Source organism: Pyrgilauda ruficollis, unplaced genomic scaffold (genome assembly GCF_017590135.1).
Source record: "Pyrgilauda ruficollis isolate IOZ18807 unplaced genomic scaffold, ASM1759013v1 scaffold9, whole genome shotgun sequence".
NCBI classification, from domain to species: Eukaryota; Metazoa; Chordata; class Aves; order Passeriformes; family Passeridae; genus Pyrgilauda; species Pyrgilauda ruficollis.
In genome coordinates this window covers 5,992,673-6,016,033 of record NW_024531043.1, presented here as the reverse complement: position 1 = coordinate 6,016,033, position 23,361 = coordinate 5,992,673, and the positions used below count along the sequence as shown (strand labels likewise).

The following is a 23,361-nucleotide window of genomic DNA, read 5'->3' as shown; positions in this document are numbered from 1 at the left end:
GGGGTGAAATTATGACTAACATGATCAAATAATGGCAGTACAGGTGCCTGGCTCCTGCAGTAAGCCTGTCTGATCCAGGCTTTGGAAGCACCAGAGAGCTTGTACCTGCAATGACCTGCAGCAATGACAGCCTGCAGTGGACACCTCCTCCCTCCAGCACTGCTCATGAGGAATGTAAACAGTGCCCTTTTTTTCAATCATTTGTTTGAAGTAAGGTCAGTAAGATGATGCTTGCCATAATAATTACAGGCACTTTCAAAACCTATAACTTCTTACCCATGAAAGAAAAAAATTGCAGCTACATCTGTTATTTCAAAACTTGGAAAAGCATTCTCAAATACATTCCTTAAATATATTTATCTTCCAAATGCTGATGGGTATTGTTACTTCATTTTGTTGTTGAAATCATTATTTCTTTTCAATTTGGTTAAGTAGATTTCAGTGAGTTTCATAGATCCCATAGAAATCAGTTACTGGTCTTGCAGTGAAACTTGCTGACCAGGTAATGAAGAGGATCTGAAGAAGATTACTTCTTTTACTGTTGATTTGTTAATTTCATTTAAAAAGTGACCAAACAACCTTACAATGCTTTTTCTTTTTCTTTTTTTTTTTTTTTATGCACTAAAAAAGTCTTTGGCTATCTAAGTAAGGGAAATCCTGTCTGAAAAGGATGCAGAAATTGGAGCAAAGGTGAAACTCCTTAAACAGAGAAGTGTTTTTGTCATGTTTGTGTTTTGAAAGCATAGAGATAGAAATAGAAAACATTGATAACTGTTTCTTCACCTGGGGAGTGAACATAATGAGAAACAGGGCTTAGGTATTTTTTCTACATTTGCAATATTCTGAATAAAGAAACTGTAGTGTGTGAGCAATGTGGGAAATACCAAGTAGGAACAGGTGTTAAACTACAGTTTAAGTTCCAGTCAGGACTTTATGGTTCACTACAAATTGCTTTCCAACTCTGTCACATAATCAGTGCAGGGTCCCTGTGTTTCAGGAGTGGATTCCTGAAAGTGGGTTGGATGAGCTTCACACATTACTGAGTCAGAGGTGTTGAGATCACATCACAGACAAAACTCATCCAACCCTGAATCAAGTGGAACGAATCTCAGGCCTGAGCTGGGAGGAGGACAAGTTCCAATTTCATGTGACCCTTACTGGCTAAATCAACAGTGACAATGGCTTTTAACTCAGTTCATATGGTCTGTGAGGTAATTTACTGCAGATTGCTGCTTTAATTGTGTTGTTCCAGGTGTGTTTCTAGATAATGAGCAGCAAATAATGGATGTCATTAGACAAAACCTTGTGGTTTGAAGGTGCCTTCTTTCAGGGCAGTGTAGCAGTGCACACTGTCAGGAAAATGCAATAGCCATAGATAATGTGCAGTGGGATGCATTTTCAGAGTGTTTGTTGAGACCTTTCTGTAACCTGGTGGTAATGTTGCCTCACAATTCTGATGATCTAAAAATGGCACATTGAAGCAGGAGTCAGATTTTCCTTGTGCTTTCTCATCTTTTTGTCTTGAGAAGTTTTCTTTGCTTACTGTTTCCAAAGAGATTGTACTTACCTTGAGCATTTTCATCTTTTGTCTGGGTACAAAATACCAGCAGAAAAATGCTGTGGAGACTTCCACAGGCAGGCTATGTCCACATCAATTTTCCCTATTTAGAGTGCTGGAACTGTCTATTTAAGAGCTAAATAGTTTGACCAGTTGAGATAATTTTCATTATGTAGAATTCAGGAGTGAGTCATATCCCTCTCACATTGTTTTTTCCTCAACATCAGAGCACAGCACCTGAAATCCAAGTAGTCTGCTGTGTTTCCTCCTCGGGGCTTAGGAAATGAGTGATCATTTCGGTGGATCGGTAACTTCAGGTCTCATTTGGATGTAATGTGAGTGATGTATAAATGAGAATTGTAATTTTTCTCTAGAGAACTCCTTTCACATACATGTCACAAGAAGTCGGCACATCTTCAGCTTTGAAATTCAAAGTATATTTCTTAATTCGTCTGATGCAACTCAGTCAGGTCTTCAGATATTGCAGAAGTTTAAATGTCAATTGCCCCCTTTTTCCCCTTTTGTTTAACTTAGCATATTTTTCATATATATTTGAAATGAGGTTTTTTCCTTGTTTATTTGTAAGAAAAGTTTCAGTGTGGGGTGGGAATACAGTTTTGTTCTGGGTGAGTAATAGCTTATTACAGAACAGAGAACAAAGCTTACAGAAATAAAGCCAAGGGAAGCTTTGTTGTTGAAAAATGATTCAGACAAATCCATCTTGGTTTTTGTGTGCTGCTGAAAGAGGAGTGAAATGATCAGGAACAGAAAACTGGGAGACTGTCTGAGGTCTTCGACTCTCTCAGTCTGCTTTGCAAACTGCGTGCTCTGTCTTGAACCAGTGTTTGCTTTTTGCCTGCTATGGCTGCTGAGAGCTTCTGCTGATGGTTTTTCATCTGATACATATCTTCTGTAAATTTTGGGTTTGACCAGCGTAGTCTTGTTTGTATTGGTGCCAAAATTGCGCTTCTCTCTGTTAGTGTTTATAGCTGCATGTTTCGCACGGAAGAATTTAATGCTTTCTTGACATTCTGTTGTTGAGACTTGTATTTTCCTCTCAGATGTTCTTCATGCCTTTAAGTTCTCCATACCCTACATGGTCACGGTTCTCCTCCACATCTGTTAAATTTTAATATATCTTCTTTGAACAGAGTTAATCTTAATCATACACAGTAAATGCTGTGTGAATGCCTGGTACAATGGTGGGAATATTTTCTAATCTCTTCCTGAAATACTTTGATAATATCTGATATATTACACATGATAGTGTAAAACCAAAAACCATTTCAGTGTATGTGTTGAGACAGGAAGGGTGCTTTGAAAAAATGAGACTTTGTTGCATTTTCTTTTGGTAGGCTGGGTCATTTCAGAAGCAGGTACAAGTTAGAGTTAGCCAGGATGAGCAGTAGTTCTTCCTTTTCTCTTTGTTTTGTTGTTTCCAGTTAAATGTTTCTGCCTGTATTTCTGTGGGCAGTAGCAGACTCCTTTCAGACACGGGTGGTTACAGTTGTTGTCATTAAGCATCTCTCTCCAGGTGCATTTTTGTCTGGGGCAGCAGACACAGGCTGCTGCTCAAATGCCCAATCCACTTTGAACGAGATGAGCTCTTCAATATGCAGCAACTGAGCCGTGTCGTCTTACCTCATTGGCCTCAGAAATTATTAGCTTTTAGTCAACAGTCTAAATGAGTTAATATGTGACTAGTGATCATAAATTTTCAAGGCCCCTGGATAGAAACATATGAGGGCATGGTTTCTGCCCTGAGGAATGACCACAAAGTCACGTGTCATAACGAAATGGTCATAAAACACAGGGGTGATCAAGGGGATGAAAATCCCACTGAGCTGTGTCCTGACAGATAACTCCTTCTTTTGTTGGGTTTTCTGAAAATTTCCCTCTCTCCTTTGTTGCTGACAAACATGGATAGCTGATTCTTTCTTTTCCAGAGTTGTTTGTTTGTTTTACAGTAGTACACCCAGCACTACTAAGAGTTAGTAGCCTTTATCTGTCCTAAAAAAGGGGATTTATTTTTCAATTCTCTGTATCTTTGGGAAACAGTGAGGGCAAAGAAGATGAGATTTGCTTCTACTTACTGTTCAAGTGCTTTATCAAGAAAAGACATTTAAAACCCTCCAGTGTCATGAGTCACTGGCCAAGCTGCTGTTCCTCCTTCACACCTTGCTGACTGTGGTGGTGGTGGGCAGTGTTTGATTCAGTAACCCACCTCTGGGCACAGGCAGATAAAGGTGTCTACCATTATTTCTAATGCATTATGTCCCTTACAGCAAAAAAGTATTTACATCTAGGTTTTACAGACTGAACAGATGGTCTCTTCTTTTCCTTTTCTGTGTTTTGGTGTAAGTGTGCACATTGGATGGGATTTTGTGACTGTGACACTTGAAAAACTAGCAGCTGTGAAGCGCTCTAGCCTTAAATGAGATGCAGCATGAGGTTTCCCACAGATCTTTACTTGCCTGTTTTTCACTAAAATTGGAGACTAGATTTTTGGTGCTTCTGCAAAGCTTTATTTTCCTTGAACTGTGCTCTGTTTGGCTGTGGATCTCTGGATTGGTAGACTTTTGACTGCAGTAAGACTGCAGGTTTGATCATGTAATGCAGCTACATGTCTTTTTCTCATGGTAATTTCTGTTAATGTGCTCTTTGATAGAGCAGTATTATTGCTGGTATCTGTGAACCATGTGTGTTTTCAAGCATATCTTTATGGTTCTGTGGACAAGGCTTTGGTGACCATATAGTGTCAGTTTGATTAACTTTTAAACATGTAAATACAGTGGTTTAGAAGTGTGTAATGAAGGATCTTCTGTGTCCATTTCCATTCTAGCTCAGCAGTACATGAAGACTGCAGTTAAACAGCAGCTTCATCCAAGAATGTGAATTGAGGGTATCTTTTTAGCATTAGGTAGACAGCTGTGATAAATATTGAGCATTTTTGTTGTTGAATTAAACACAGAAATGATACCTGGAATTGTGACACTATTCTGGTCTCTTGGCTGCTGAACCCAAATTTTTCATGGAGAGTTAAACTACATATAGATGGCTTATTTTGTTAAAACGGTGCTGCTGTTTCCAGTTGCAAACCCAAATGTGTAGGCTTGAGGATTTCCAATGCCCTTTATCGTCATTAAATCCATTTGCAAAATCTGAAATAAGTAACGTTATATATGGAGTTATTCCAGTACTATTCATTGAACTCATGTCCTCATTTTTTTGGGAAGATTTTATAGCAAGGAAAATTGTAAGAGGGCTTCTTAAAATGGGAAGTTGTATGTAAAGTTCATATGTAACAGGTCTCATCTTTAAAGGAACCAAGGAACGTAATACAAGACTAATTTGCTGTTGCTAAGCTAAGTTTGGTACGTGGTAGGCAACATTGCATTTCAGTATTAGTATTTGTTCTGCCTTTCTCTTCTGCTTGAGGTAACTCTGTGCTTCTTGTTTTGGTGGAATGAAAAACCATTAAATGGCCATGCCAGCTCTGAATGATTTTTGACCTCATGTTATCAGCCAGTTCAGATGTGACAGGGTAATTTTTCCCCATGTGGTGCGTTGGTCCTGGCTGGACCCCAGGCAAAGCCCCTCTCTCACTGCCCTCCTCAACTGAACAGGGGAGAGAAAATGTCACTGGGGGTTCATGGGTTGAGATAAGGGCCAGGAGAGATTTTCTTCCTAGATATGTTATCCCAGCTGCCTTACCACCATTTCTGATTGTCCCAGCCTTGGCCAGCAGCATGTCCATCCTGGAGCCAGCTGGACACAGCGGAAGCTTCCAGCAGCTTCTCACAGAAGCCACCCTTGTAGCCCCCCACTACCAAAACCTGGCTACTCAACCCCAATACCAGCTTCCTTGGATTATTGTGTGTTCCTGACAGAGGCCATTCGGTGTGTCTGGTCAGGGAGTCCAATCCCCAAGTGCTGAACATTTGAACACTTACTCAGTTGTTGTTGGTAGGGTGGGAAAGTCTGTCTTTACTAAACACAGCTTTTGCTGCGTGTCACCAACTCTGCCTGTGTGTGGGTAGAGAATCAGTGGAGCCCTTTTTGATTGCTTTTCAGGCTGGTGCATATCAAACAGGGTCAGAGCCTTATTAACAAGAGGAACGTGCAGCCACAGACCAAAGAGATTCAGCGAGTGTAACTAATTGATGCGTGGGGATTGTAGGTCATATCTGCCTGAGACACGCAGCGATGACAGAGAATGATTTAATTCGAAACAATCGGCGTGTTCCATCCGCGAGCTGCCACAGTGCCCCACTGCCCTCCGTGGCGTCATCACCTCTGCCTGGGTATCCATAAAGGATGCTGCCCTTTGGGATCCCGCAGGAGCCAGTGCTGTCAGCTGACAGATGAGAGCGCGCGGGGCGGTGGGGCTGCTCGCTGCCGCAGGAAAGTAGGTCATGGCCAAAAGTAGCCTTGGCTGCCTTTGTGGAAGTGTGCCTGTGAGAGAGGAGTCAGCTGAGAAAAGAGCTCGCACGGTTTTTGCGTTTGTTTTTTTTTTAGCCCTTCCTTGCTGTGGAGCAGCTGGCACTACGTGCCATGAAATGCGTCTGCTTTCCAGTATTTCTGCATAAAATATTTTTAGAAGGGAATATGCGGCTCTTATTTCTGCTTAAGGGAAGTGGCAGATGCTTGTGGCCTTTTCATTGTCATTAGGAATTTAGAATTTAATTAGATCAAGTGTTTTTAATAAACACTTTTTTTCCCTCTTGCTTTATTAACTGGAGCGTGGCTGAAACTGGATGGTGGGTGTGTGTCAGGGAAACTCAGGTTGAAAATAGTTTTGAACTTGAGCTATGTATGCAATATTTGTTCTCTCTTAAGCACTGTTAATAATAAAAAATACATAAAAACAAGTACTTTAACTCATTTTAGGATTCATTCACTCCTGCTGTCTCTTCCCGTGAGGATCAGCGCCCATTTGTGGCATAACGGTCATTTCCATGGCAACAAACTGTGTGATGGTGCTTGGAAAGCTTTGACTTTTGATGGAGAAGAAATAAAAGGAGATTCACCCACATGCAAGATAATCCTGTTTTCATGTGAAATGAAGAACTTGAGAGGAAAAAAATGATATTACACAGTTTGCCTGTATCCTGTCCTTTTACACTTTCCTGGGTAATGTGTAGGTGTTTCAAAACTGAACCTCCTGGAAGTCCCGGTTTTGGACTCCCTCCTCTGTGGCTGCTCTGTGTGCAGTTGGCAGATCCTGTAGCCTGGTGTTGGGCACTGAGCAATCCTTTGTAGCACATCATCATCTGGTTTTGCTGTTCTGAGGCTCCAAAGAATTTCTTTGACAAAACACTAAAATCCCCTTCTTGCCTTGCCATGCAAGAAGCTGCTCCAAAGGGCATGAGTTGACATACCAAGGTCACTTCTTCAAGAGAGGCCCGATAGAAAGCCAGCCTATGGCCATAAAAGTTTGTAATATTCATATAGCACTTCACTACAGAGTTCTCACTCCAGGCAGTATTTCAACTCCTGAATGACAATCACTGGTTTTTTATTTTCTGTTGTCATAAGACTGTGTCAGTGCTGGTCTCTGTGGGGAACAGATCCAGCATGAGCAGCTGATGCACCATGAGTAACTGAGGCTGAAAAATAACCTTTTTCCGTATTATGGAAAGATATGACCTGAAATACCATACTATTTCCCTGGGCATGGAGTGAGAGTCCAAGGACTTGACAGCAGATGAAAAATGCACTGCAGCTTTTGCTGCCTTTAAAGTCTGCACAGCAGTTTCGTCTGTCTTTTCTGTGAAATTTCTGTCAAGGTATAAATCTGAATCTTCAGTCATGCTAAACTCTTTCTTACAGACCTGTTTCCATTTTTCTTTAAAGATGCTCATGTGTTTTGGGCATAGCTCAGATCTGCCAGGAGGATAATTTAAGAACCTTTCTTGAAATTATCAAAGTTTCCAGTGGTTGTATTTCTAAAGAAGCTTTTTCTGAAACATAATTTTTGGGTTGTTGCACAACATGTGCACAGATGGATGCTGTTCTGTGTTAATAGTTGTTTAGGTTGAACAGATCTGTCCAGGATCAGATGTTCATTTTGGCAACTCTGCAGTTCCCCTACTACTTCTTTGATAAATTTGTTCTTGTAAGCAGATAAATAAATAAATAAAGCTCTGCATTCACTTAGTCATTTCAGACTGCCATTGCCTTTGTTGTCCTTCTTTGTACCCCAGCAGTGGGCAGATATTGGAGTGATTTGGGTGGGTTTTTTTGAGAATTCACTTAAGGAAAATCAGCGATACTGGTCTTCTGTCACATAATTAAATATAACTGACCCTGGCCTCTTTTTTCCCTTCCCATCTTATTCCTACTAGCTCTCATTGCTCTTCCTGCTAATGAATTAGAGAGATGGTTACCTTTCTGGCAGCAAATGAGCCTGCCAGTTGGTTGAGAGCAATTTGAGAAGTGCCTTCCTATAAACGAATGAGTCCAGCTGTCATAACATGTACTCTGTAAACCAAGAATATGAATTTTGATTAGGCACAGAAAGCCCACTAACTTAGTTTCACACTTTTCTTTATTGTTTTTTGCCATCATGATTGAAGCAGCAGTGTCGGCACCAGGGCTGGCAGATCTCTACTTGTAGCTGTTTATAAAGAGCTGTCTGGGTTATAAAAACCTCCCTAATCTCTTCAGGTGCATGTTTTGAGAAGAGAACCAGTTGTTTCTTTTAAAAGGCCTGTGCTGTGTGTGCTTTTAAGAATCCATTTGGCTGTGAAACTGTCTCTGACAGCTGATACAATCAAAGGCTTTGTTTTTTAGAAGTCTCAGATCCTGACTCAGATTGCAGCTTGTTTCATCTCCAGCTGGGTGCCACAGTCAAGCACTACCTGACCATCCCAGTGGGCTGTGCTGGTGAGGTCACCCAGGTTGTGATGTGTCCTGTCTTGCCAGTGATGTACCCAAATCACACACTGATCCCATGGAATGACTGGGGGCCTGGCATGTTACTGAAGGCTCACTGTTGTTTTGGGTGTGTGTGCAGCTTCCATGTCTTAGGGAAGGCTGCAGGACAGGAGCAGCCTGATTGTCCAGAAATGTTTGCCAGCCCTACAGTTCTTCTCTTCCCATGTCAGAAAACCCTTCCAGAGAGAGGGCAGCAGAAGAATGCCATAGACATGCTTCTGATGAACTGTGGGAAAGCAGGAATAGCTTAGTTTGCAGTGTCCTCTCTAGAGCGGGAGAACGCTATCCCAGCCTTGGCTGTCACCTCAGTTCCCTGTTCAGTGGAATTGTTACCTGGAGGTTAAGTGGCTGAAAATTGCTCCTGGGACTCCCTTTGTTACCCCAGGCGCCTCTCCAGAGAACTTGTGCCTCCATTTCTCTTTATTATTGCTGGCTGTCATGTGAGCTCTGCTGCACGTTTCCTGAGTAAAAGGAAAATTGCAGTTATTTCAGAAAAGGCATCGAGCTTGATTGTCAAAATGGTTTGCTGTCTTTATGACTTTCATCAGAGGTCCCTGCTGAATTGTCCCTTCTGATCAGTGGCAATGATCTTTGTGTCTTAGCTTTTCATGCCAGCTCCCCTTTCAGTCTGTGCTGAGAGTTGTGCAACTCCTTGAACTAATTCCCCATGGTTAGCACCGTCCTGTGTCAAATAGAGCCCTGTAAACAAATGTATCCCAGTTCTCAGGCTCCCTGAGCCTTGTTTTTGTGGTCTGTGACTTGAATTCCCAGGATTCTGATAATTCAGACAACCTGCAATAGATTATCAATAAATTATGTACTCCTGAAGTCATAACAGTGATGTTACAGTTTCCTTTTATTTCCATGGTTACATGCTGTTGTGATTAATCTTTTTAATGCTTTATTTTCTTTAGAAACTAGATGCCAAATCACTTATAAAGCTGAATTTTGCTAAAAACAGTGAAGGTAAGTGCAGTAATTTTCTGTGGTGGTGTTTTGTTGGGTTTTTTTTTTTTTTCCTTAATGAGTGCTCTCCTAAATTCTGGCTTGTCTTACTCATGGTGAACTTAAGTAGTTTGTGTTCTCTATCATGGTTTTTTTTGAGTAGAATAATTGCTTCTTGCGAGTGATATGTTTACCTTCAAAGTTCCATTTCTGTTTTTCTTTACACTGGGGAGCTGTAAATTATTCAGCAATTTCACTTTAGTATAGATGCTACTGCACTAAGGTACTGTTTACTTTAAGGAAAGAATCAGAAAAAGTGAAATTTCTGTAATGTTATCTTATTTCCAACTTGCCTGTGGCAATATTTGCTGTTCACTTGGTTTTGAACAGCTTTTTGTTTATAAAAGGGATTAGACTTAAATAAACACGTGGGATTTTATGAATAGAAGCACACAAGACAGCTGTCTTGAGTTTTATTTTTGCAAGACATAAAATCAGCCTCCTAAGAGAGCATGATAGGAACAAAAGAGAAGAGTGGAGATGAGTTTATCTTCTACGTAGCAGATAGTGATTTCTTTGAAATGAAAATGGCTTAGATTAGGTGGGAATAAAGTTCTGGAGTGTCTGTCTCCTTATCTTACCAAAATCTGTGGATTACAAGTTTTTTTCTGTAGCTGATGGATTTCTTCTGTGCCTTGTGTTCCATCTGTCTCAAGAGCAGGGTGTTAAAAATTGATCAATAGTCAGTGTTGCCAAGGCTTTTGGAAGATACCATGACATTGTGCTTTCCCTAAAGAAGTCCAGCTCACAATGCTGGGGTGGGATGACAACAGCCATAGATACTTAGAAGCCTTTTCCTTAAAAAAATTCATTCTGTGTCATTAACCAATCAAGGGAAAATGCAACAAAAGACAAAAATTAAATGTTGCATTTCTGTCTGTCAGCGAAGTTTTCTCTAAACATGGAATGGTTGTAGGATCCTCTCTGTTCACATATAAATGTGATATAAAAGATCTTTGGGCATTACAGTTTCTCACATTTAGTGATCAATTATGAGTTGAGTCCTTTCTATCCAGATCATCATGTGTGTACCCTCAGCAGTTTTGCTTTTCCTAGGACTGAGAATAGGGTGACTTGTTCTTTTGTTCAAAGCTGGAACGAGGCCTCACATTTTACCAGTGTGTTTCTGTATCCATCACTTGGGCACTTGTGAAAATCCCTTTCTAAACTTCTTGAGTTTCAGTCCCTTGTGGCAATGGCTTTCCTTCAGCCCTGGTGGCATTAACGAGTGTCCTCATCTTTGATTGTGCAGGGGGGCAGAGCTGCCTCTGGTGGCACAGGGAGGGGTCAGTCTCTGCAGGTGTTTGTCTCCCCTGTCCCTGCAGGTCCTGAGAGCAGCCTGTTCTGGCCTCCCTGCTGGTCTTAATTTTCAAATGGTAATTAAGAAAAAAAGAACTAAATAGGCCCAACTTATTTAAAAAATCTCACTCAAACCCCCAGGTCTAGCAAACTGATCAGGTATTAATAACCTTCTTCGAGCTGCTTTCTGTTGAGATTATCCAGACATTTTTTTTTCCTCCTGTGTTGCCTCCCATCAGTTTGCTTGCTGTTGACTTGCTTAATATTTATGCTGACCCTCCTGGGAAAATTCACAGCTTGATTAGAGCAGAAGCTGGGTTCCTTACTGAGTAACGTGTTCAGATTTAATGGCATTCTGCTTGCCACATTTGAATACAAAATGCTCTCCTCTGCTTCAATCACAACAGCTGTTGTGTATGTTTCTGTAGGCTATAAGCTAAACTTTTATTCCTGGGAACAAGAGTGATACAGAGCAATGGACACATTACAAGGTTCATGTTTTCAATAGATCTTTGATTACAATAGTAACAATTACATTGTGGTATTTCATAAATATCAAGCAAGTTGGACAAAGTTCTGTGTTAGGAAATTGAAGGCAATAGATTTCAAAACTGCATTTTCCTTGCTAGTTTTTTAGCTCTCCTAACTGTTACTTTTTCTAGCACTTTTTCTGTCACTGGAAAATCAAAATGTTATTAAAACACCACTAAATACCCACTGAAGTTACATTTTATATTAAAAATTCATGTAAATATCATCCACAGAGATCAGGAAAATTAGGTATTTCAAAACAGTTACAGGTTTTGATGTGAAATGTATGCTATTTTTCCCTCTGTCAGGCAAGTACCACTGTCCAGTGCTGTTTACTGTATTTACCAATAACTCCCATATTGTGGCCATCAAGACTACTGGAAATGTGTTTGCCTATGAGGTAGGTTCTCTGTTGCATTTCATTGTTAATATTTTGTACTTGATGTATTTCAGTCAAAATCACAAAATGTTTTAGAAAAACAAGTAAATTTTGTTCTTGTTTTACAGCCAGGGAAATTAAAGGACAGGAGATAGACTGACTTCATAAATTGTTGTCCATCTTTAGCCTTCAAAATAGGAACAATTTTAGAATATGAATTAAATTGTATTTCTAAAACCTTTTCTTAAGTTAATCTGCATGTACTGAATCTTGTGTTTCAAAATGAGTAGCTTTTATATGCTTCTCAGTTGAATTAATAGATAAATTTTCTGTTGTCTTCTTTCTGATACAGTGTCATCACAAAAACACAAATTGACTCATATCTATTCATATCAGTGAATAAAAAAGAGTGTTTTAGCTGGAGCTGGAGGAATAGGAGAAAGAATGCCTTAATGGACACTTAAACTGCATTTTTATTCGTGTTTTGTGAACATTTATGTAAACCCAAGTGGAATTTTAATCGTGACTTCTTTGCATAGTCCTTACTGTAAAAGCAAGACTTATTTGTTTTTTCAGTAGCAAATAAATCCTTCAATTAATGAATCCATGTCCAGTGTTGTAAAAAGTCTGAACACTGGAACATCTTTTTGAATTCTGATGGGATATTCAGATACTGAGGGAGGAACAGAGTGAAACCATTGCAATCAAGGAAGAGGTTGGATTCACCATGGTTTTGAAAACTTGCTCTGATGTAGTGAGGCTGACTTTACCTGTGACAGCAGTCTAGATCAGGTTAAAATAGAAAGTATTTTCTGTTCTTTCTGCAAGCAGGATTCTTTGGCTGCTGGGGTTAACAGGCAAGGATGAATTTAAGAGTGGTCTTTGTTAAACCCTGGTCAGTACTGCAGAACTCTTCTCTTTGCTGCAGTTTGCAATACTGGGCTTCCTGAATGGGCTGTGCCAAGAGGATTTGTGCCCCATGTGGTACCACATAGAGTAACAGCAGTTACTGGTTTATTATAAGCATGCAATTAATTTATGGACTTCTGGAGGTTCTGGGACATTATCACTTCCATCTGAGAACCACAGAGGACATTTGGGTAAAGTAGATAGCTTCAGGGGTCTTCTGCAGATAAGAGCTTAGAAAACTGAAATCAGGATTTTTTTTTTTTTTCATTTTGGCAGTACTTTTATTATTAATTTAGTTTGAATGATAGACATAACTATAGAATGGAGACTGCAAGGTTCTTCTTAAAAAAACAACCCAGCAAACCACACAAAACTGTCAAGTTTTGTAAGGATGAGAGACAAAAGCTTCTCATTTGTTAAAGCCTCCATTGAAAATGTTGCAGCTGCCAGTTGAGAATGAGAGTGAAATTGTTTTCTTTATGATTTGGTCTTCAACATTTTATTGATATGACCTATTTGCTTGTAATATTTACACACAAGAATCAGATTTTTGATATCTGTGTCTTTTGTCTGGCTATTAGGCAGTTGAGCAGCTGAACATAAAACCAAAGAGCTACAAGGATCTCCTGACAGATGAGCCCTTCACTCGGCAAGACATCGTCACGCTGCAGGTGAACTTTTCTCTGTTACACCTTATCCCTTACAGGGTTTTATTTTGCAGAGGGTGAAATGCTGCTGTGTACACTCTTCTAGCAGGAAACTAGAGTAGCTGAACAGAGAAACTTCACTGTATTGTCTTTGTTATCCAGATGAGCCACAAAGATTCTATGTGACACAATCTGGACGAGACCACACGGTCTGTGGTATCAAAAGAAACAATGTTTAGAATGTAAAGTATTTAAACTTCTAGGAATTTGACATGTTACATTAAGACTGAAGTGGATTGTCCATCTTACTCTTCCAAAGATGTATACAAGAGTCAAAGGTTCAGAAAAGTGTTTTCCATGGAATGTTTCTCTAAATGTAGAGTAAGGCAGCAACTCAGAGGACTTTCTCTAATTGCTTGTTTTGAATGTTTTGTTTCTTAGTAGATACCAATGTTGGTTCCTTGCTGATTTTAAGAAAATCAAAACCTAAATTAAAATAGCATTGTGAATTTTACAGTGTGAAAGATAGTTACTTACAGATGAAGTTTAGTATCAAAAGATCTAAAACTTTTGTTTAAAAGCAGGTGCTTTGAAGCTTACATAATTTCAAAACAGGGGAAAAAAGATTCCTGGTTCATTATTATTGAAACCATGAGTTAGTATGCATCTCATGAACACTTAATTGCCACTAGCCAAGACCAATACAGTCTAATTCAAATAGAAGAATATTTTTCATTTATGTCTAAATTTAAATAAAGTGTTACCCTTCTTCCCTGCTCCCCAGTGCTTAACAGCATGTTTTTAAATATTTTTCCTCTGTTCCTTTGGGCTTGTTGGTGTTTAAGCTAATGCAACAAAGTAAAATGTTTTTATTCCAACGGATGCAAAAAATACAGCTTTTTTTCTGATTGAAAGCTCCCAACAGGATGTTATTTCTGTCTAACTGCATGGTTGCTAATGGATTTGGAAAAGTAAAAAAAGACAAGTGTCTAAAAATGTGTCTGTGCACCCATATGGAAAACCAAGTTATTTTGAACAAACAATTGAAATGTGCAGTCACTAAAAAATATTTTGGTATGTTTTGTAGGATTGGAATTGAATGTATGTATAAAGAGTGTGTTCTTGTTACTTGCCTAGCTTTGATTTTTCACAGCTGCTCTACTCCTCTAAATCTCAAAGTGCAGCATCTAAAAATTTAGTTGTTCCCTATGTGAGTTTTTATCAGTATTTTTTGTCTTCATTCTTGACATGTTGCATTCCTGTCTTGCTTGGAGGAATATGTCTAATATGAAACTAAGTAGATTCTGATAGCTGTGCAGTCCAAGGTCACAGCCACACATGCCCTGCACCTCTCCCACCTCCATTTAGGGTGGCATTCTTAATGTGTGAGTAGATTTGATCCTCTTAAGTAAACAGTTCATTGTGGATGGCTGTTAACTGCTGCAGTGTACAGTCTTGTGCTGCACTTTTCTTAAATAAGTCTAGAAATAGCAAGGACACCCCCACCTTGGAATTGGACTGCGAGAGTGTTGACCATCTGAATGCCGTTGACCAGATAAAGTTTGACCTTTTACCAGATCAGCTTATAAATTATTTTTTAAAATTATTTTTAACAGTCTAAAATGGCTTCAGGCTGTTGAAGGAGAAGTAAGAGCCATTGGCTGCACTGCACAACACCCACTGCAAACCTGCATGTAGAGCTTGATTTCTCCTATTCAAATTCTGCCCTACCCTGACTTGCTTTGTTGAGGCCAGGATTCAACCTGAAGTGGCATGACTAGCCTGGGTTTTAGAATTGCTTAAGTAGATGTGGTAGAGAAATGAGTTGTTATTTTCTCAGAGTGTTTTCTTCATATCAATTATTGAAAGACAGACCGATGTCTCCTCTACGAGCTCTCTTGTTGACAACACTGCAGGCGGCGTGGTGGCTTCAGGCTTCACACTGCCAAGCTCCACCACCTGTGGCTCTGTTTCTTAGCCAGAGTTCATGACTGCAATCTGTTGTTTCAGAGCTCTACCCCAATTCCTCCTTCTCTTAAAAACCTTTCAGTTCTGTGTTGAAATTTATCACTTCGTTGTTTTCTCATTCCCCCATGTAAATTGAGTGCTGTGGTATCCAAGAGAGCTGGAATTGAGACTGCATTGGTATCACTGACCCTGCTGTTTGGCAAAAAAGTAGATATAAAGGAAGTTGCTATAAAAAACATTCTTTGCTTTGCAAATAACAGCTGAATAGGGCTGTCTGTAATAGCCATGTTCAGCAATAGAAAATAGCATTTCCAGAGGCTGACTCTGAGTGTCCTAGGAAACAGAGGGGGTACCTGTGTTTGGTAGTGAAACACAACATGATAAGTGGAAAATATGAATGATGTATATTTACAGATTATTTGTATGATCACATTTTTCCTTATTGATACATAAAGGACAAGCCTACATCTGCTTGGATTTTACCAGAATAGTAATTGACCTCAAACTTGGCTTCTCTCTCCTAACATATACAAGTAAAAACAAAACAAGAAAGATTTGCTCTTTTCAGAGGAGGCAGAATTGCATAATATGCTTTTCCTGTTCTTGGTGCTAAACATTATTCAAACACGAGTTGTAATCCACCCTGTTATCTTTTCTGCTAAGCACCATCTCATCTGGTTGCTTTGAATCTAGTAGCAGTTATTTATGTGCTGTTTACTTGTTAAAAAGGACAACGTTTTTTTTTAATTCTAAACTAAAAAAAGCAGAATCACAGCTTCAGTTGTTAATAATACTGTGTTAGGTCTATGATGTGCTTCTCTTTTAAAGGAATCCGCAGTGCTTCCTACGCGTAGTCCATATACAGAAATTACTTTTTCCCCTGTTGAAATGCAAATGTCCTGGGGTGGAGCATGGCAGTTTTTCATCAGCATATGGCCATATTATCCAGCCAGTCAGGGCAGGAGGTAAAGAGTAATACCATATCCTGGTGTGCAAGATACATTAGCAGTACTGGAATGGAGCTATTCAGGTGGAAGATGTCATGGATTCTAGTTTAGGATTTTACTGATGATGACAGAAATGCACATGACATTATTCCATATGATACCCTCCCTAGATACAGCACTCCCAGTATGACTGTGTTTTTAGACTGTAGCTCTTTACACTAAAGTTTAAATTTCCTTGTCTTAGCTTTGTGATCTTGCTACAAACTCAAGTCAAGCTTTCCATCTTCTGCAGTGCAGGTCTTATATTTTTCCAAGTTTCTCTCTCCTTACCATTATTTCAGATAATTTCTCTCCCAACTTTACTGGTTCATATCTCTTTTAAATAGAATTTGCTGTTGTATCTTGTCTGTGTTTCTCAACTTTAAACCCACTTACATTCTTTTCCTTGATGATGATCAGCTCAGCCTAACTCAGCATCCCTTGAAATGTCATGAGTGTGTTCCCAGCTGACAGACAACTTGAATACTGTAGGATTAATTAGTTACTCTTAATGGGAAAGGCAGGATGTAAAGCACTTGGAGATCTGGGGACAGGGTGTCTGTAATGGAATAGCTGATATTGTTAACACTTGTTTGCATGTTCTTACCTCCCTCTTCTGCTTGCCATTCTGGTACATTGCTGTTCACATTTCAATTGGTTCACCATTTTGCAATTGGTTTCAAGGTAGGATTGAGCACAGCTTTTGAAACAATAGTGCATTAGACCTCAATTCAGATCTAGGTAGTTCTTCCAGTCCTATGTTTTACAGGTTTTCAGCTAGTATTCAGTCTAAATGTTTAACCTAAGTTGAGATTATCTTCCAAGTAAATTTTAGGGGGATTTACTGCTAGATCTCAATGTCTGCTGTCAAATCTTTATGACAAAATCTGGTAGAAATTACTGTTAATTAGTCTGAATGTAAATACCATGTGTGTTTCAATCCTATATTATGCAAATTATTCTTTGTGTAATAATGTGGAACTTAATGGCGAGCATAAGACCAGGCAGGCTGAAGCAAGTGTCTGCCCCAGCTCAAGGTGGAGAGAGGAGCAGGGTCAGGTTGTGCTTTGCTGGACACAGTAGTGGACTTCCCATCCCGGCAAGTGTGAGAGGTCCTGAGGAGATCAAAGTAAGAATGCTGAAATACCCAGCTTTCACATCCCCTTTGATAGCACCCAGTCCATTTATCATGCTCCACTGTGACTCTGTTCACAAACAAGAGACAAACTTCAGTTTGTGAGGATGCAGCAGAAATGACTCCTGCTCTGGAAACTCCTCAAAGCTATTGCTGAGCTGTGTGCTGGCAGGGGATTTAATGAGAAGTGTGGCTGTGCTCAGTGGCAGTGCTGCAGGTGACGCAGAGGCACATGTGGGGGTTCCTCCTTGCCCAAGGAATTGCAGTAAAGCCCCTGCCCTGCTGTACCAGGGGTAGCAGGCACAGTGCTCTGGTGGCAGCCTGCAGAGAGCCTTCCCTGGTAGATGCAGGCTAATAAATGCATCTTTGCACTGCAGAAATGGAGGGGCGAAGAGAAGAAAACGCCAAGTCTGGGTAAATGCTAACAGGTTTGCTGCTGTTAAAGGGGAAAAAAGCCTCGTAGTGTTATGTGCTTCCTTCTGTCAGTTTTATTGTTTCTATATAACCTAATCAGCTGTGGACAAGACATGGCTCCCAACAAGCTGTTAAACACCGCTGACATTTGTGGCAGGAAGCACAGCTAATGAGCAGAACTGGAGGTAGCTGAGCTGCACACTGTTAATTGATATTTCACTCCTCAGCTATTCCTCATTTGCTCTTTGCATGACAGAAGGTCAGAGCAGATTTCCTCACAGTTGTGGGTGAGGTCTCTGTGAGGGAGAATCCTGCACCAAAGGACGTGCAGAGTAGCAGGTAAAAAGTGGGGCATGGTTGGCATATGAGGCTGACAGTCCTGAGCATAATTAGGGATGCAGCATGGCCAACCAAATGGTGAGAGAAATCAGGACTCAAAGAAATCACACAGTCTAAACCTGCTGGTTTTAACCTGCTTTTTGGGGGCTTCTATGTGGCGCATGAAAGTAGCAGAGTTCAAGCTGTTTCCCTAAGTAGGTAAAACCAGAAAATGACTGGGAAAAAACAAGTGGAATAAAACTTGAGATTACCTGTTTTCAGAGCTCAGCTTTCAGGAAAACATTAAATATGAGATTTTTAATAGTGATGATAGTTAGCAACCCTTTGAAGTCTATAACTGTGCTAGTAATTTGCTAAACTTAAGTGTATGGTTTGTAACCTTAATAAGAAAAACCCTGAGACTGCCAGCCATGGTGTTTTGTGTACATATTTTTAAACATGCTAAGACAAACAAAAGTAGGCCATGGTTCATCTTCCTCTCTGGTTTCTGTGCACTTACACAGAACTTATTTCTTTAGGTCTTTGGGCTTCAAGCCTTAATCTTAACAGCATTGGGAACATCCCCATGAGTCCAGCCTTTCTCTGACAGGAGAGTCAATTAACTCATTAGAGCTTGAGGCTTTGACAATGTGAGTGTGTCTGTCTGCCCATCTCTGTGGCATCTTGTTTGGACTGCTCTGATTCTGTGCCCAGTAACTGTCATGGATGCAATGAGAGGAGCTTGGCAGGCTAATTATTAGTGTTTAGACAGTTTTCTTCCTGAAGTGATATGTCTAAAGACTTAGAAAATTTTCATCGTATTACCTTTAAAAAATGTGTGTCTTGTGTTGTAGGGCTCAGTACCACCAGTAAGGAAATGGGTTGTGTCTTCTGCAGCACAGGTTGGACTAGTCAGATGTGTTTCTCCTCTTGGGTGCAGGTAGAAGCAACAGAAGCAGGTGTCTTGTGTTTGACTTAGTATTCACTGCAGTATTTTCACAGTATGCTAATTCTGATTCACACTAATTCTAATGAAACTAATTATAATGGAACTTCTCTTAATATATCAAGGTGCTGTATTTTACAGGCAGAAATAAACATGTCCTAGGTATCCTGTACAAGATGACGCTCAAATTTCAATTTGAGGAGCTATTTTTGAGGAGCTATTCTACTGACAGAGGGAAGTCTCTTTTAGGGTTGGAGTGTGAGTTGTCCCCCTTCTCAAAGTGTGGTGAGACTCTTGCTTTGCAGAATCAGAAATACAAGGGACAACACTGTGAACCAAACCTTTGTCAAGGTTTCCACTGAAAGAGGTGGCCCACGTGGCTGTGATGGAAGGACCTTGTACAGAGGACGTGGGTTTGGGACCCTGGATCTGGGGTTTGGAGTTCACATCTCCCAGAGGGCAGATGGACAGCTGGGCTGCAAGGAGAGGGAGCTGCCCTGTGGCCTCTGCTGTCCTTCACACAATAATAGATGCACTGCCAAAGGGGGGGCTGCTGGTGATTTGGAGAGCCCTGAGAAATCCCCTGCAGGAAGAGGCTGTAAACATTTTGCTGGAGGTGCTCAATGCCTGTGATTAGGCTGGTTAAGCCACAGAGATATTTGAATGGACTGTGGCTGTTAAACAGTGTGAACTAATCTGATTTGTGGTACCCTGAGCACAAGGCCCTGGGTTTTGTAAGGCACTGGCAGCTGTGATGTCCTTTATTTATTTTTAAACAATCAATAAGTCAATAAATGAAGATACTTTATTTAGAGGAACATCATTAAGGTGTTTTCTGTTTCATTTTTACTGCTGCCTTCCCTCCTGTCCATGAAAAATTGGTTTCAGGAGTCTGTCTTGCCCTTCAGCTTTGCCATGAACTGCAGACATGGATTGCTATAAATCTATTATTTCTATTCATATTAATACACAGATATTTTTTCCCTTTCCTGAAAGGGTAAGCAGTCCTTCCTTCACCTTTTGAGGTAGTACATTTGTGTGCAGAGCAATGATTGCAGTGTTGGAAAGCTGCAGCTCATGATTGCTGCAGAGTATTTCAGAGTGAAAACGTCTTGTGAAAACACACAAAGTTCTTTCTCCAGATTTTCTCCATGCATCTTGTTGACTGTCAGAAAGCAGGGCTCAAAATCATCCTATTCACATATATAAATATGTGTGTAAGGTAATAAATAGTACATCTGAATGCTGGTGTCAGAGGAAACAAAAATGGCTAAAAACCAGATCCCAATTTCCTATTTTTTCGTTGTTTTATATAAGGATTGTCTGTTTCTAAAACAAAATCTTAAAGATGTAACTTTTTGGGGCAGTTTTTTTGTCTCAGTGAAGATCTATTGGAGGGGTACAGTGGGACAGGAAACAATAGAAAATTTTTATCTGGTGATTCAGAAAGGGGACAGCAGAAAGCCAGGAGGTCCCATTAAGGTGCAGAATTACACAGCTTGATTTCATAAATGTGTTTGGGTTTTACTACCAGCAATAAAACTAAAATGCACTCTCTGGTGGAAGCATACCATTTCAGGGATGAATGAAAGGCATAATTAGATCGTTTTATAAATTGTGGAGCTAGCAGCTCTGCTTGTATTAAGCATTACTTCTGCCAGAGATGAAATTGTCAAACTTTTTATCAACCGTGGTGGTCTGAGAAGCTTTGTTAAATTTTTTAGGATAATGTATTTAATACTATTCATGTTAGGTCATAGTTTTTTGCATAATATGTTGCATTATTTTTATCCTGAACTAGAAACTATTGCATATTATTTTGTTAGAATGGTATTTTGAAATTTGAAATGTTTTCTGTAAGATAGACTTTCTATTTGTGACTGGGTGTCCTGGGCTGATGTTTTGACCTTTCTGTGCTGCAGAGGATCTTGAGGAGAAAGCCTTGAAGTCATTGTAAGGAGAGGATTAAAGACTTTTAATAATAGTATGAAGTAACCTAGATCACCAGTGGGCATTCCTTGTCCCACTCTCTCTGACAAAAGGTCAGAGTTCTGCAGAAAGTTGCCTGGAGATAGCACAAAGGATCACAGTTAATGGACTGTGTGGTTTTGCTATTTTCCTCCAGTGGTCACTAAATTGAATTTTCATAACAGCTTTTTTTCTTTTTTTTTTTTTTCATCATTTTTAAACATAGTTCTGTAAGCACTAGTCAAAAAAAAAAAAAAAAAAAAAAAAAAAACTGTCAGCACAGTTCTTACTGCAGAGACTTGCTCTGAGGTTTTTGTATTTTGAGATGCATTGCAAAAGTTCACAGAGCATGTGCAAATCAGGCCTAGGATTATAAATAGCCAGAGATAGCTGATGTGCTTTTGCATAGATGTTAGACCAAAGCTCAGAACAAAGGAAAGAACCTTTGGAGGGATTGCATTGTTCTTGCTTCTCTCAAATAGGGGAGACTCAGCTGAGTTCTGATAGTAACTTCTGTAGGTGATGAATGTGTAATGTTATGTTTGGAACTGAATTCCAGATCCCTAAGGAGTCTGCTGTGAACTGACTCATTCCTGATGTTGGTTGGGGTTGATTGCTTTATATTTTTTTCATCTTTCTGTGGTTTGGGGAGTATGGAAGTTACTCTGTCTCCCTGTTTATTTATTATGGTGTCTGTCCTTCGGTCTAGTCTGTTGCTTGGAATATGTGCCTACCAAGGTCTCTGATATTAGTTTTTAAAATTATTTTTATTTTCAGGATCCAACAAACCTGGATAAGTTCAATGTCTCAAACTTCTTTCATGTTAAGAACAACATAAAAGTAATTGATCCAGGTAAGGGTGAATTGAAGGTAGGCTGAGAAAACACCAACCCAAACATGCAAAATCTGAAGATGATTCCATGCAATTGACTCAGTTTTCTGGAAGGACATCTCTCAGTGCTTAGCTTATTATACTCATATCTGAGTTTTGGGTCTTTTTAAATCTACTGTTGTGCAAGCAAGGATCTCTTTTATTTACCCAATCAGAATAAATGAGTATTATCTCAGCATCTAATATCCAGCAAATAATAAGCATACCAAGACAGAGGATGAGTGAAACTTGTAAAAATTAAATATAAAATTAAAATATTAACTAAATCAAATTCCACAGTCCAGTGCAGCAACCTTCTTCCCCTACTGTCACATTAAATATCTGATCCTAGGATTTGTGTATCACAGGCCTGGCCATTAAATGAGGAGATGAAGGACAAAAGTTTATATTGTACCCAACTGTATTTTGTCTTTATTGTTATATAAAAATTTTACAAGACTTGAATGGACTTAGATGATTTCTAGTGGTTTCAAATAAATTTTCATAATGGTTGTCTTGGTTTTTTTTTCTTGTACATTATATTGGCATTTATTGTGCTGTATTTTGGGTTACATTGTCATTAGTGTTATGCATTGCTGTTTGTCACTGTGTCTGGAGGAATATATATATAGTTGCTAGACATTTTTATTTTTTAAAAAAGTAGCATTAATAGCTAGAACATTTTTGTGTAATTAATTATGTAATAAACTGGAGGAGAACAAAATACACTGTTTCTTTTAATTCTGAGTGATTTAACTTTGTCTTACCTAGATGAAGAAAAAGCAAAATTAGATCCATCATACTATTTGAAAAATACAAATACAGAGACCCGAGAGACTTTACTGGAGCTTTATAAGGAATTCAAAGGTGATGATATTTTAGCAGCTACTATGAAGGCTCCTGAAAAGAAGAAAGTGGATAAGCTGAATGCAGTAAGTTGACTTAATTTGTCGTTTGGTACTGATTGACTTCTTCAAGAATGGTAATAGTTGTTTTTCTTCTTAGAGGCCGTATTGCAGTATAAACAAACACTGCTCCTTCTGTTTCCTCTCACACAGAAATTTGTCATAGATGAAAAAATCAGAATCATATCAGGATTCCTTAGACATGCTTAGTATGTGTCAGTGAGTTTCTATTTGTTAAATCATTGCAAATGAACCTAAACATTTGAGAACTGAATGACAATGAGAATGAAGAATCCTTATGATGTGGTTGTGCATGTGTTGGCAGAAACTTTTTCCCAGGTTATAATCTCTCACTTTTTTGAGTTTGTTTATCATTGCTTCCTGCATTTATTGGCAGAGAGAGCACACCTTAAGGGTAGTGCAAGTGAATCATTTCTGCTGTGAACAAATACATAAATCATCCACAGCTGCTCCTCCATTTTCTTTTTCCACTGGAATGCAGGGTTTAGTAGAGTATTTTAAAGGATGTTCTTCCAGGTGCATGTTCCTGGTTGTCAAGAGAAACAATCCATTTGCATCTAGA

The 23,361-nt window shown here is 39.4% G+C and overlaps 1 protein-coding gene across 1 annotated transcript in view; it reads left to right on the top strand.

Moving 5' to 3' along the window:
- Nucleotides 1-23,361, top strand: part of PPIL2 (peptidylprolyl isomerase like 2) — a 67,916-nt gene that overhangs the window by 5,260 nt on the left and 39,295 nt on the right. The window contains exons 6-10 of the mRNA XM_041488660.1: nt 9,412-9,463; nt 11,641-11,732; nt 13,202-13,291; nt 21,780-21,855; nt 22,645-22,805. Coding sequence (XP_041344594.1) covers nt 9,412-9,463; nt 11,641-11,732; nt 13,202-13,291; nt 21,780-21,855; nt 22,645-22,805 — 471 coding nt within the window. The remainder of the gene's footprint in view (nt 1-9,411; nt 9,464-11,640; nt 11,733-13,201; nt 13,292-21,779; nt 21,856-22,644; nt 22,806-23,361) is intronic.